The sequence below is a fragment of the Carcharodon carcharias genome, chromosome 15 (genome assembly GCF_017639515.1).
Source record: "Carcharodon carcharias isolate sCarCar2 chromosome 15, sCarCar2.pri, whole genome shotgun sequence".
In the NCBI taxonomy this organism is placed as follows: Eukaryota; Metazoa; Chordata; class Chondrichthyes; order Lamniformes; family Lamnidae; genus Carcharodon; species Carcharodon carcharias.
The window spans coordinates 129,949,981-129,965,682 of NC_054481.1; the positions used below are offsets into that span (position 1 = coordinate 129,949,981).

Genomic DNA, 15,702 nt, shown 5'->3' on the forward strand with positions numbered 1-15,702 from the left:
AAACATTTCTCTGCAACTCAGCAACTGAACCAGGAGAGTAGAGGTTATTAACGAGGCACCATTAAGAGTTGGAATAGAGATTTCAAAATAACACTTCATAAAATAAACTTTATTCCAAATGAGTGAAGTTGTCAAATTATGCTTTGAAGATAGCAATGCTTTTACCTTCCCTAAAAGTGCATAATTTCTTTAGTGGTCCAAAACTCTCATCGTTGGCTATGGTGGGGTCTTCAAGAACTTTTTTCTCTACATAAACGATCATATCTTTCTCCTAAGCATGAATAAAACAGAAATGGAGGATTTAGGATCAGATTTCTCTTTTGAGACAATACGAAAGATGAGATGGCTTTGAGCAACGTTTCTACATCAGCTGCTGAGTCCATTATATCACTGATACTAATCCAGCATCTTTTACAGTGCTGACTGGCTACCTGACTGTACTCGGATTTATTCCAGGATATTCCTGCAGTATTGCAGTTCAAACAGAATGAATGCTACATGTCCCAGGCATACATTACCTCCATGAGGAAGATGCAAAGATCCTTAAATGGTTGAAGCAGACGATCATCTTGAATCTTTTTAATAACTAGAATACTCTTTGGAGGCTTACTCCATGTTAGCCGTTGACTAGCTGGATCTTGAATGTGCCTGGAATGAAAGAGTACTGTTTTTGGTTAACTGTACTTAATATATGCAATCATCAGTTAAGGGGGTGGGGTGGAGGAGGCTGTGAGTTCCCATTGTTCTGCAAAGAGAAGATAAGCAGCTGTGATAAATGAGATACAAAATTTGCTGCATTAGTTACTCCAAAAGTAATCCAGAACTTTGAAGCAACTTAGTTTAGAGTATAAAGCAGCTTTTAATTCGTACAGAGCTCTCAGTATGGAACATTACTACAGTGTATTCACAAATCGGATATTTTTATACATAATGCTGTTTGTTCCCTGCTCTAAACTTAAATCCCCTATCCTTCACTGTTCCTCGTGCTGATTGTGTACCAGAGGATAGCTGTTTCATTCCATATGCAAATCAATGATATAAGCTCTGTGCTACGATTCAATATATCAGTGTACATTTAATCCTATACAGTTCCTATATCAGTGTACATTTAATCCTAATTATATACAGACTATGCAATGCTGAACATGCATTAAATGAAAAATTTGTACTGAAGTGGTGACGTAAATTCAGGTCAATGCTCAAACCAACAGCAGAAATGACCTCTTAGTTATATATTACACTGAACAGCTTGTCAGCAATCTCACAAAAAGTAATGGAATACAACTTGGCACAATGCCATGTACCTTCAGATCCCACATGATTTTGAGTTCACTCATACTGCACTGTCTTTAATGGGTTATTTAGTATATATTGAATCCCCCAAAAGCATCTGGCCACAAATTTAAGGATGGGCTGAATTTTGGGCCTGCTGAAACTTTAATATAACCATCTGGAATGTTTAATGGAATTAATGGAAGTATTGTAATAAATAGCGAGGTATCAATCACCTCACCAACAGTAAATGTATGTATCTTCTATAGGAGCTGATTGCCTGTAAGGCTGGTCACAGTAAGTCACTTGACATAATGTTTTATGAGGACATTGCTGTTATACAATGCAATGGAGAATACACCAGTCTGCTGTTAGGGCATTAAGTCTTCACTACCAAAGTTGCAGTAGCTCAGGTCAGAGTCTAATTGGTTTCCCATCAGTGAATTTGGCAAATTAGAAGGCATTGCCTCAGCACATTCAGATGCGATCTCTGAAGAGTCATACAGACTCGAAACGTTAACTCTGTTCCTCTCTCTGCAGATGTTGCCAGACTTGCTGAGTTTTTGCAGCATTTTTTATTTTTATACCTGCAAAATGGTAGGAGCTTGGCACCCTTAAGCTTCAGCTGAGAATCTGACCACAATTTTATAGATTGTTTTGCCGCAATAACAACAAAGGGTATGGTTTCCAGTGTGACGTTCAAGCTCACTGATGTACTGCTCTGATATATAATGGAGTGAGGCAGTGAGCAAAGTCCAAAGACATCTTTAGGCTAAGTATTTTCTTTTCGTCAGTAGATAACAGAGTCAAAATTTGGTATGACCTTATTAAGCAAATGCATTCAACTTGGGCGAGCTATGGCAGGAAGTCATCATAAACCAGTTACACACAAACATACAAATTTGGAGCAGGGGTAGGTCACTCTGCCTCTTGAGCCTGCTCCACCATTCAATAAGATCATGGCTGATCTTCTCATCCTCTCCATATCCACCCTGTCAAGACCCCTCAGGATCTTAAAAAGGTTTCAATCAAGTTCCCTCTTACTCTTCTAAACTCCAGTGGATACGAGCCCAGCCAGTCCAGCCTCTCCTCATAAGACAATCCATCCATTCCAAGTAGATACGAACATAGGAATTATGAGGAGTAGCCGCTCGGCCCTTTGAGGCTGCTCCACCATTCAATAAGATTATGACTGATCTGATCTGACCGCAATCTCCCACCTTCCCCCAATAACCTTTCACCCCCTTGTTTATCAAAAATCCATCTAGCTCTGCCTTGAAAATATTCAAAGACTCTGCTTCCACTGTCTGAGGAAGAGGGTTCCAAAGACTCACCACCCTCAGAAAAACAAATTTCTTCTCATCTCTGTTTTAACTGAGCGACACCTTATTTTTAACCAGTGACCCCTAGCTCTAGATTCTCCCACAAGAGGAAACATCCTCTCCATGTTCACCCTGTCAAGACCCCTCAGGATCTTATATGTTTCAATCAAGTTGTCTCTTGCTCTTCTAAACTCCAGTGGATACAAGCCTAACCTGTCCAGCCTCTCCTCATAAGACAACCCACCCATTCCTGGTATTGGTTTAGTAAACATTCTCTGAACTGCTTCTAATGCATTTACATCCTTCTTTAAGTAAGGAGACTAATACTGCACACAGCACTCCAGATGCAGTCTCACCAGTGTCCTGTACAACTGAAGCATAAGCTCCCTACTTTTATATAACCAGCAGGAGGTTTCCTCACCCATGTTTAACCTGATGCCATAAGACTTCATGGGGCCCAGAGTCAATACTATGAACTCCTAAGGCAACTCCCTCCTGATTGTATACCATGCTGGGTCTGTCCTGTCAGTGTGACAGGACATATCCAGGGATAAAGCTGGTACTGTCTAGGATACTGTCTGTAAAATATGATTCCATGAGAATGACAATATCAAGCTTTTGCTTGACTGATCTGTGGGATCGCTCTCCAACTTTGGCACAAGCTTCCTGATGTTAATAAAGAGGACGTTGCAGGGCCTACAGGGTTGTGTTTGCCATTGTCATTTCTGGTGCCTAAATCAATGCCAGGTGGTCCGTCTGGTTAATTCCATTTTTTAAGGCTGCGTAACAGTTTGATACAACTGAGTAGCTTGCTGGGCCATTTCAGAGGGCATTTAAGAATCAGCCACATTGCTGTGGGTCTAGAGTCAGACAGACCAGCAGATTTCCTTCCCTAAAGGGCATTAGTGAACCAGATCAGTTTTTATGACAACCGACAATGGTTTCATGATCACTATAACTGAAACTAGCTTTTAATTCCAGATTTATTAATTGAACTTAAATTCCACCAGCTGCCATGGTGGGATTTAACCCCATGTCCCTATGGCACTGGCCTGGGCTTCTGGGTTACTATTCCAGTGACATTATCACTATGCCACTACCTCCCCTCCACAACTGGCCTCAATGCCCCAGGACTATTGATAAAGTCAGGCAAAGTCTCTGTGCTGCTGGTAGTTCCCCATGTGCCAACACATATCAGAAAATCACAAATAAATTGGCCTGCGATGTTCTGATACATCTGACCTCTTGCAGCCAGAATGTAATTGCATTAAAGGTTGAAAAGCAACAAGTTTTAACAGGAACACTGAGGAACGCACTGCTGGAGACCCTGATCTATAACAAAGGCAGCCAAACAAACTACTTCTGAAAACATACTCAAAATATTTGGGTAAAAAATGCTGTGGAATATTTTTATGTCCACCCAAGAGGCAGAAGATGGGATCTCAGTTTAAAATTTCATCCCAAGGACAGAACCTCTGACAGTGCAGCACTCCCTCAGTACTGTACTGGAGTGCCAGCCTAGATTTTTGTGCTCAATTCTCTTAAGCGGAACTTGAACCCACAACCTCTGACTCACAGGGAAGAGTGTAACCCACTGAGCCATGAGTGACACCAGTAAGCATGGAATTGAAACGTCCCTGGTTAATATTTACAATTTAAAAGATCTGCAGACATCATGGTCAAATTAATGCTGGAGCTTGTAGCTTTGGAATTTTTAACCATGAATCAAATTGAGGATAAACAAAAAATGATATTGATTTATGGGTTTTGACAAGTTAATTGTAATGTAACTGAACTTTCAGCAACCTTCTTGAAAAACAATGCGTTATGCAAGTTGAGCTCTGAGTAATGCAATAGACAGCCCAAGCTTATCAAATACCTAGAAGACATAAATAAATTTTATATAACAGCAGGAAATTAGCTTTGCTTGAGAACCTTGCTTGTGTTCTGCTGAAATAGTTTGTTTTAAAAAAAAATACTTACATGATTCAACTCCTGGTATATGTACAGCCCAAATTATTTTGTATTGACTTTTATCTGTCAGATTTAAAACAATAGTCATCGTTTCTTTACAAGTAAGTTTGCAGCTCTTTCCAAAGACAAAGCAAGGGCTACATTCTACTGGGTTGAGACCAACTGGTTAACTGAAATGCCCAACCCTTCCTAAACATAACCTCTCCAGCCCTGTTACCTCAATGCCAGTTGCAACACCAATAAATGTTATTAGGGTCAGAAATATCGCCCTCTATATTTTTCCCCCATTTTACTCCCATTGTTCTGCTTGAATCAAAACTAAGCATTACTTGTGTGGCGGTGCAGATAACTCAGGGAGGCAGAGTTGCTGTGGCAACGCGAACTCTCCTCTTCCAGCCTCATCGACCTTGTGTCGCTCTTGGTGCCCCTTAACTCAAGCCGGTTAGTTCCATGATGTTGTCACTCCATCTAGCCTTCTGCCTACTCACATGACGTTTTCTCTCTACCATTCCTTCCAGCATCATCTTTTCTATCCCATTGCTTCATGCCACATGGCCAAAGTATTTCAACTTTTGTCCATCTGCCACAGATAACAACCTGTCTGTCTTTTCTTGATTGTTCATCTGGCTGAAGATAAGTCATGGAGGAGAAATGAAATAAGATAAATTGGTAACAATCAGGAAAGGTACATTCTGAGGTTAACGTAAGTATGGTTTGGTTGGGGGAGGAGGAAAAAGTGCAACAACTATGATTAAAAACTATTTATTTTAAAACTCATACAACTGAAATAGATTTCCAAAACTCGTGACAGTGGAGGAAAACCAGATAAATAAAAGCAAAACTACAGCAAACTAGGTCAAGTCTGGTGTTACTCACTCGAGTACAATGATTTGCATATAACCCCTCCCCTCATAAAACATAAACATCACATCACACCAAGATAAAAGCAAGATAATGCGGATGCTGGAAGCCTGAAACAACAACAGAAAATGCTGGAAAAACTCAGCAGGTCTAATGGCAATTGTGGAAATAAAAACAGAGTTAACGTTTCCAGTCCGAATGAAGAAGTCATATAGACTCGAAACATTAACTCTGTTTTTTCTCTTTTTCTGTTTTTATATCACATCACACCCATTTTTCTCAGTTTATACTCTGCAGGTAAAATCCACACAAACAAACAAGCAAACAATATACCAAGACGGAAAATCCTAAAAGAATATACAACAAAAACAGGAGTGGAGGATGAGGAGATTGCTTTTTAAATGCAGCAAATTGTTATGATTTGAAATGTGCCAGCTTGAAAGGGCAGTGGCAACAGATTTAATTGTAACTTTCAAAAGGGAATTTGATATGCTTAAAATAGAAAATTTGCAGGGTTAAGGGGTCATGCCTGACTTATTGGGTAGCTTTGAGAGCTAGCACAGGCACGATGGGCTGAGTGGCTGTGCTATATCATTCTTTGATAGAGATGCTTTCAGCAATTACTGATGAGGGTCAAAGTGAAGGAGCTTCTCTTTATCAACAACATAATACAAAAGCAAAATACTGAGGATGCTGGAAATCTGAAACAAAAACAAAAATAGCTGCAAAAACTCAGCAGGTCTGACAGCATCTGCGGAGAGGAACACAGTTAATGTTTCAAGTCTGTATGATACTTCATCAGAACTAAGGAAAAATAGAAAAGTGGTGAAATATAAACTGGTTTAAGGGGGTGGGGGTGGGACAGGTAGAGCTGGATAGAGGGCCAGTGATAGGTGGAGGCAAAGAAGAGATTGCCAAAGATGTCTTAGACAAAAGGACAAAGAGGTGTTGACGGTGGTGATATTATCTAAGGAATGTGCTAATGGTGACATTAAGGGTAGAAAGCAGGACGAGCAAGTGACAGATAGCCCTAGTAGGGGTGGGGTGGGGGGAAGGGATTGAAATGGGCTAAAAGGTGGAGATAAAACAATGAATAGAAATAAATTTAAAAATAACAGAAATAGGTGGGAAAATAAAAATAAAAAAAAGAATGGGGGTGGGGATGGAGAAGAGAGTTCATGGTCTGAAATTGTTGAACTCAACGTTAAGTCCGGAAGGTATAAAGTACCTAGTCGGAAGATGAGGTGCTGTTCCTCCAGTTTGCGTTGAGCTTCACTGGAACAATGCAGCAGGCCAAGGATGGACATGTGGGCATGAGAGCAGGGTGGAGTGTTGAAATGGCAAGCGACAGGGAGGTCCAGGTCATGCTTGAGGACAGACCGAAGGTGTTCTTTATCTCTTTATCACTGCCTAACTGCAATTGGCAGGAGAAACCCTGTTTACTGGATACATCATCCGGTTCAGGTGTATCGAACAGTTTCTCCTAGTCAAATCTTTCTAAACATTAACCAATCGCTCACACACTTCTTCTACAGTGACCTCCTTCACCTATTGTCTGTGCTGAATGTTTGAAGGTCTTTGAATATTGAAGTCTCCTATAGTTTCCTGACTTAACCTTTGTTTAGCTGCGAGCTATAATTCAGCTTGCACCTAGTCCAGTGGCAAGTATGCCCTGGAGTTAATTTTTTCAACAAGTTGTGGGGCACCTTATTTTTAAAACTCGTTCCCCCAGAACAGAATGTAAAACCTAAAAAAGAAAACCCAAGTTTTGGCGGGAAACAGAAACAGCTGGTCTGAAAACAATACAGCAGCAGAAAGTGACTATGTTCTGAGGGGCTCCTCCAACTGCTATAAATCCATTCAGACAGGGTATACCTCTGCTCTTGGCCTTTGAAACATGATCCAATATTTCTCAAATTAAGCTACATGGGATTTGATTGTGAAACCATTTTGTGTACAGAAACAGAGCATGCAATGTTCCGTACGACATTTCATTTAGCTAGTAAGAAAGCAAGAAAAAATGTTCATAGAATCAGAAATTAAGCATCAGAGGCCACACAGCTCATCATCTTCATCAAGCTCCTCACCTAGATCTACGCACGCTAATCCCACTTCATTTTCAAACTCCCATATCCTCACATTCCTTTTCACAAATAAACTTCCAATTCTTCTCAATGTTCTAGTCTCTACATCATGAACTATTTCCATGTTTTAATAATCCTGCATGAAAAATATTCTTGAACTGCCTCTCCATATTTATCCATAATGCCCTTCAGTCCATCTCCCTTTGACAAGGGTTCACCAAGAGCTACCAATACTCTTTCACTATTTATGCTCAATATCTTTCAAAATGTTGAAAGCTTCTATTAGATTACCCTTTAATTTTCTTATTCTAATGAAAAGCCTCAGTTATTTAGTCTTTTGTTGGAAGTACAACTGCCCATTCCTGATACTGTTTGAGTGAACTGGCAACAGACTCACACCTTTCCTGTGGTTCCATCATCCTTCCTGGAACAAGCTGCTCAGAACTGTACGAGCGCCCAGTGGCAGTTTAACCAACGTACATACCAAATATCAATCCTTTCCCTGATCTATTCAATACCCCTCATTGAAAAGCCCAGAATCCCTATTGTCTTTTTAGGGCCTTATCTATCAGCGCTGCCAACATTAAACAGCTCATTATCTGCACTCTTACATCTCTTTGCTTCTCTCTGTCAAGTGTATAGCATTGTGAGATGTTTACAGTACGCAAATGGTTATTTGGCCCAACTGGTCTCTGCTAGTATTTGTATTCCACATACGCCTGCTTTCATTCTAATTACCTCTTCCCATCCTGCCCATACCCTTGTACCCACTCCTTTCTCATGTACGTATCAAGCCTCAAATATATCAATGCTTCTGATTACCCACTCCACCTGGCAGTGACTTCCACATTCTCACCACTTTCTGTAAATAAATGACTCCTAAATTCATCATTTATCTGTTAATGACTATTTCACATTTACACCCCTTTGTTCAGAACTCACCCAAAGTGGAAACAGTTTCTCCACATTCAACTTTTACTGAACCCAATTCATAACTTTAAAGACTTCTACTGGGTTTTAAACATTTGTTCATGGTATTGGGCATCTCTGGCAAGGCCCGCATTTGTTGCAAATCCCTAATTGCCCTTGAGAAGGCAGTGGTGAGCCACTTTCTTGAACAGTCCATGTGATGTAGGTACACCCCCAGTGCTGTTAGGGAGTTCCATCATTTTGATCCAGCGACAGTGAAGGAACAGCGAGATATCAGGTCTTCAATTTTCCAGGGAACAGTGCCCAGCCTCAAACACTCCTGACTGTTGCATCGTCTCAATCTTGAGAACCTGTTATGCACTTTCACCAAAGCTTCAATATCCTTTTTGACATATGGAGAACAGAACAGAATGCAGTGCTCCAAGTGTGGTCAAACTAACATTCTATGTAAATTTAACATTTCCTCTGTGCTTTTCCATTTTATTCTTCTAATAACGAGGTCCCATAACTTTGCTTGCACTCTATCTGCCTTATTAACTTGTGTTGATATGTATCCATATTTCCATATCCCTCTGCTCTTGCATCCCATTTAGTTTCATATCTTCCAAAGAATATGTGATCTCATTATTATAATTGATATCTGTCCATCTGAGGAGATGATGGATTGTGCCCAGGGTACATATCACTTCTGTATTGAACAGCGTCTGTTGTGGCTGTAGAGGCAGACTAATGAATGGCAGTGGAGGGAACACCAGGTGAATAAACACCAGAACTTCAGCAAACTCAACCTAGTGTTCTTCATTCTTAAGAGCTGGCACAGATGAATAGGATTGGCCCGAGGCCGACTGATGTTTTTTCCTTCTGCCATCTGGTCATTTCTTTTGTCCCGTTTTTTCCACAACCTTCCTGACTCTTTGTTTTCAGGCCCTCCAATCAGCAGTGCAGACTCCACTCCCAGTCTTGTTTGCTGACAATCCAGTATTGCAGGAATGGGTGACCTGTTGGTCTCGTGCCAATTGCAAACTCGCCATAGAGTATGTCTTTGTGGATGTGGCTGCCATCCATTCAGCTCACCCGACCCAGCCAATGGAGTTGCTGCTGACTCAAGAGGGCAGACATGCTGCCTATCCAGATGAACCACTTCATATTTCACTGTACTGAATTTGCCACTTGACTGCCCACTCTGCATGTCTGCCTGCGTTTTGGTATAGCCCTCCACATTATTAGCTACACTGTCCAAGCCCTCACTGCCCCCAAATTTGACATCATTGGCAAATTTGGCAATTTACCTGCAATTCTAAATCCAAATTATTTACGTATGTATCTACCTATGTATGTATGTAGTGAACAACACTGATTGTAGCACAGATCTTTGTGGTACACCACTTCCCATTTTCTGACAGTGAGGAGCTTTTCTTCAACTGTTACCCTCCATTTCCCATTTTGCCACCGTCTCTCGAACCATCTGCTATGTAGCCCCGGAGTCCGCAAGCTCTGACCTTTATCACAAGTGTCTTACGTGGCACCTATATTGATGGCCGTCCTGGAGAACATGTATATCAGATTTGTTGCATTAACCTTAACTCTGTTACTTCTTCATAGAATTCTAGAAGTTTGATTGAATATGACCTTCATATACATGTTGACTATTTTTTTTGTTATACCTTCTGTTTCTGGATGTTTTGTTTAATTGATTTTTAAGGAAAGATTTGAATGTCAATGACAGGGAAGATACTAAGATCCCTGGATTAGCTCCAGCTCCCTTTGTTACACTTCCAGTTCAGTCCTCCAGCGCTATTCCTTTTTCTGTTGAATTTTTATATATGGGTGAGTCGGCAAATTCCTACCCAGTTTCTTTGAGCATCTGTAGATGTAATCCATCCATCCAGACCCCGGCTTTGTCCTCAAGTTTGCTTAGTTTCTCCTTCCTTTCCATTTTAACCGTTGTTCTTGGTTTTTCTCCTGCTGTCATTTCCTCTCTGGTAGCCTCTTCAGTGAAAACTTAGGCAAAGTGACTATCCATTATCCCTGTCGCTTTAGAAATCCTTCCTTCCATTGCTTTTTTCCCCCTAAATTCCACATGGAATTTTATTGGTCCAATACTGAAGAATCCAATCTCACAGGATGTGACTTTTGTCATAATTCTGTCTCTAGGCAGGTGAGAAAATAAAGTGAGAGATAATTGTTATTCAGCAAAACAAAAAGTGAAACTTCAGCAGTTAAAATCAATGTGACCATAAAATATCTGCAAATCACAACAGCAGCAGTTCGGAGCAGAGTGTGTGACATCTCTCTGATTCTACATTGATTTAATGCTGCTGGCACAAAACCCAAAATAAACAGGTCTGATTTGCCAAAGCTGATGCAGGAACAACTTTTTTTTTTTAAAAACTGGGTTATCCTGATTTTTTTTTTTTAAATTCATTCATGGGATGTGGGTGTCACTGGCTGGGCCAGCATTTATTGCCCATCCCTAATTGCCCTTGAGAAGGTGGTGGTGAGCTGCCTTTTTGAACCGCTGCAGTCCCTGTGGTGTAGGTACACCCACTGTGCTGTTATGAGCGAGTCCCAGGATTTTGACCCAGCGACAGTGAAGGAACGGCGATATATTTCCAAGTCAGGATGGTGAGAGGCTTGGAGGAGAACTTCCAGGTGGTGATGTTCCCATGCGCCTGCTGCCCTTGTCCTTCTAGATGGTAGTGGTCGGGGGTTTGGAAGGGGCTGTCTAAGGAGGCTTGGCGATTTCCTGCAGTGCATCTTGTAGATGGTACACACACTGCTGCTACTGTGTGCCGGTGATGGAGGGAGTGAATGTTTGTGGATATGGTGCCAATCAAGTGGGCTGCTTTGTCCTGGACAGTATTAAGCCTCTCGTGTTGTTGGAGCTGCACTCAACCAGACACTCCTGGTCTCTCCACTCATGGTGGATAGACTTTGGGGAAGTTAGGTGAAGAGTTACTCCAGCTGAGTATCCAATGATAGGGAACCAACATGGTTCCTTAGTGTTTAATTGCAATGCACAGACACTCATCTCTCAACATTTCAGACATCATAATGCCTTGGTACTCATGACACAATCCCAGTATGTCCAGGACTGAGCTGGAGGCATTTGGGTGGAGAATGGCAACATTACGTGTGATTAGGTGTCGACAGTGGTTTCTGTGGCTAGCATTCTTGCCTCTGAATCAGAAGGTCTGGGTTTAAATCCCACTCCAGAGACCAGAGTGCAAGGCTGATCCTCCAGTGCATTACTGAGGAAGTGCTGCTTTGTTGGAGGGGCCCAGTTTTGGATGACAGCTTAAACTGAGGCTCCATCCACCCTCTCAGGTGGGTGTGAAAGATCTTATGACACTATTTCAGACAAGAGCAAGGAAGCTCTCCTCTGTGCCCTGGCCAAGATTTATCCCCCAGCCAACATCACAAAAACAGATGATCTGGTCATTATCACATTGCAGTTTGTGGGAGCTTGCTGTGTGCAAATTGGTTGCATCTCCCATGTGGCAACGCAATACACTTCAAAAGTACTTCATTGGCTGTAAAGCGCTATATAAGTGTCCTAGGATTGCGAAAAGCATTTTTTTTATTCTTTGGATCTTAGTGTCATTGGCTTAACTGACCCCATGACTGAATTCTCCCTGCTACTGAATGCTGCACAGGATTTCCCCTTGCTGCAGGCGCAGGAAATGCAACATTGCAAATGTGCCTGCAGCAGGTTCAATCCTTCCTCAGGGATCAGCACGGATAATGATGGATTAATCCATTAATTCCTTTTGCAGATATCGCTGCAAGGCTTCAGCACTTTAGGGCCAGGACTAGTAAAGGCAATAATTTATATGGATTTTTCTTTTCCCACCTATTTCCATTATTTTTAAATGTATTTCCATCCATTGTTTTATCTCTACCTTTTAGCCTATTTTGATTCCTTCACCCCACCCCCACTAGGGCTATCTGTACCTTGGTCTCCTCTATATTGGAGAGACCAAACGTAAACTGGGTGACTGCTTTGCAGAACACCTGGGGTCTGTCCGCAAGAATGACCCAAACCTCCCTGTCGCTTGCCATTTTAACACTCCACCCTGCTCTCTTGCCCACATGTCTGTCCTTGGCTTGCTGCATTGTTCCAGTGAAGCCCAACGCAAACTGTAGGAACAACACCTCATCTTCCGACTAGGCACTTTACAGCCTTCCGGACTGAATATTGAATTCAACAACTTTAGGTCGTGAGCTCCCTCCCCCATCCCCACCCCCTTTCTGTTTCCCCCTTCTGTTTCCCCCTTCCTTTTTTTTCCAATAAATTATAAAGATTTTCCTTTTCCCACCTATTTCCATTATTTAAAAAAAAATTTTTTTTTTTAATTTAAAAAAATTTTTTTAAAAAATCTTTTATGCTCTCCCCACCCCCACTAGAGCTATACCTTGAGTGCCCTACCATCCATTCTTAGCACATTGGTTTAGATAATATCACCAACTTTAACACCTATGTGTTCTTTTGTACTATTGTTGTTGACATCTTTTGATGATCTGCTTCTATCACTGCTTGTTTGTCCCTACAACCACACCCCCACTCCACTTCTCTCTCTCTCTCTCTCCGCCCCACACACACACACCTTAAACCAGCTTAAATTTCAACTCTTTCTTGGACTCGAACTCAAGTTCTGTCGAAGGGTCATGAGGACTCGAAATGTCAACTCTTTTCTTCTCCGCCAATGCTGCCAGACCTGCTGAGTTTTTCCAGGTAATTCTGTTTTTGTCTTTGTTTTGGATTTCCAGCATCCGCAGTTTTTTTGTTTTTGTCCTTTGTCTGTTCTGCTTTCTAACCTTAATTAGCACATTTCTTAGATAATATCACCACCTTCAACACCTCTTTGTCCTTTTGTCTGTGACATCTTTTGGTTATCTCCACCTATCACTGGCCCTTTACCTAGCTCTTCTTGTCCCAACATGGCCCTCCTCCTCTTAAACCAGCTTATATTTCACCCCTTTCCTAGTTTTACTTAGTTATGTTGAAGGGTCATGAGGACTCGAAATGTCAACTGTGCTCTTCTCTGCCGATGCTGCCAGACCTGCTGAGTTTTTCCAGGTATTTCTGTTTCTGTTTTTGTTCTAGTAAAGGCTATTCTTGATTGTCCTAAATCCACCAATCAGACCTCCAGATTCGGAGTTCAAAAGAAAAGCAAAAACAAAAAGTGAAAAAAAAAAATCAAAAACCTGCATTTATATAGCATCTTTTCATCCTAAGGACATTTGACTGCATTTCACAGCAAATCTATTATTTTGATCTGTAGCTACTGTTATAACTTATGCTGGTAATTCACACACAGCAATGCTCCTGCACCAGCAATGAGATAAATGACTGGATAACCAGCTTTTAACAAAAAACAGCACCTCTGCCAGCACTGCACTTCCTCAGTACTGCCCTGAAGTGTGGACTGACATTACGTGTTCAGGTCTCTGAAGTGGTGTCAGAGGTGAAAAGGCTAATGAGGCTGAAATTATTTTTTCCCCAAAAACATGTTTTATTCTCAGAATTTTTAAAAGGTACATTACGTAACAGTTCAAATTTAACATTACATAAAGTGCAAGACAAGTCAGTTTCTTTTAATACAATATGTGGCTCTCTGAGATGTCTCAACAAATACAACTTATATTTACAATGTTCATACAGCTCGAGGGGTCTATACCTTTCCCAGCCCCTCGGTGCCCGATGGCAGAAAGGTCTTAGACAGCGACCTTCTCCCATTGCGCCGATGCAGCGGCTGCCCCAAGCTTCAGTGCGTCCCTCAGCACGTAGTCCTGGACCTTGGAATGTGCCAGTCTGCAACACTGTCAGTAATCGACAACTCTTTGCACTGGAAGGCCAGCATGTTTCGGGCAGACAACGAGTACTTTCACTGAGCTGATGATCCTTCGGCCGCAGTTGATCTTCATCTCGGTGTGTCCCCCTGGGAACAACCCGTAGAGCACAGAGTCCTGTGTCACAGAACTGCTCGGGATGAACCTCGATAGAAACCACTGCATCTCTTTCGTGAGGGCAGTGTGAAGAGGGAATGAGACTCGGGGCTTACACGGAGGATTTGATGGGGAGGGCCCCTTATCACCACCAGCCAAGCTACAACTTGGTGCTTGCTTGAAAGTTCTGGAGATGAGGCATTCTGCCCAGAGAACCATTCAACAAGATTCACCATCTCCTTTTCCCTTAGGGCCTCTAGGACGATAAGTTTGGACCACTGCCTGGTAGACTTGCGCTCAAAGATGTTTCTCTGCATAAATTTTCCCATGAGGGACAGGTGGTACGGCACAGTCCAACTACTTGGAGAGTTCCGCGGCAGCGTGGCCAGACCCATCCTTCGCAACACCGGGGACAGGTAGAACCTCAGCATGTAGTGACACTTGATGTTTGCATACTGAGGGTCTACGCACCGTTTGATGCAGCCGCACACAAAGGTGGCCATCAGGATGAAGGTACGCTTCCTCCTCTTTATCTGAAGGTTTGTGCATCTTGTCCCTGCGAGAACGGTCCATTTTTAATTTGCAGATCAAGTCGAAGATTGCTCAGGTGACAGAGAGAGAGACACACACACACACACCCACACGCACAGACACGCACAGACATGCATGGACATGCACGGACACGCACAGATCTACATTAAGAGTTTTGCAACATCCAGGCTTCTTCAGCTGATGCCTGTGTAGTGCCCAATGTAGGTTTGTGCAAAAACAAGAGACTAAACTGTGCAGGTGTACAAATTTGCCTTTGGAAACAGGGGTAGATGGCAAGGCATTGGGTATGACGTGTATCTACTGCAATGGGAAACACCAGGCGGCTGCTTTTCAAATGGTGTAAATCAGTTCCCTCACAGGGGGAGCTTTGGCTGCTTTACAATTATCCTCATTTACACCACAAGAACGCACTCTCATACTGTCAGTGGACAGAAATCTTGGACTGCCTCTTGAGCGAAACAGGAATAAGAGCGATGGAGTGGGTGAGCTGGGAGGAGCAGCTGTGAGCTGTGGGAGGCAGTGCTATTTTTTTTTGAAACAGGTAAACTCTTGCTTCCTGCTGCACTGACAAACAGGAGTCTATTCATTTTGAGAGACCTAACATCTCATACAGATCACCGATCTGAAATGTTAACTGTTTCTCTCCACACACACTGTCTGGGCTGTTGAGCTTTTCCAGTACTTTCTGCTTATGGTACAATGGATTTAACCAGGAGGTATGAGGTTAAACTGAACGCACAAACTCCAGGTGAGAAAGC

The 15,702-nt window shown here is 42.1% G+C and overlaps 1 protein-coding gene across 4 annotated transcripts in view; it reads right to left on the reverse strand.

Annotated features, from left to right (window-relative positions):
- LOC121288086 (NAD kinase-like) overlaps positions 1-15,702 on the reverse strand; it is a 108,082-nt gene that overhangs the window by 19,588 nt on the left and 72,792 nt on the right. For 2 of the 4 annotated variants that reach the window (XM_041206393.1, XM_041206395.1), the window contains 2 exons: positions 519-648; positions 166-271 (listed from right to left, as the gene is read on the reverse strand). In XM_041206393.1, the coding sequence (XP_041062327.1) occupies positions 166-271; positions 519-648 (236 nt within the window). Of the gene's footprint in view, positions 1-165; positions 272-518; positions 649-8,455; positions 9,669-10,290; positions 10,594-15,702 lie in introns of those variants that run through there. The other 2 variants (XM_041206394.1, XM_041206396.1) reach the window with 2 other exon arrangements.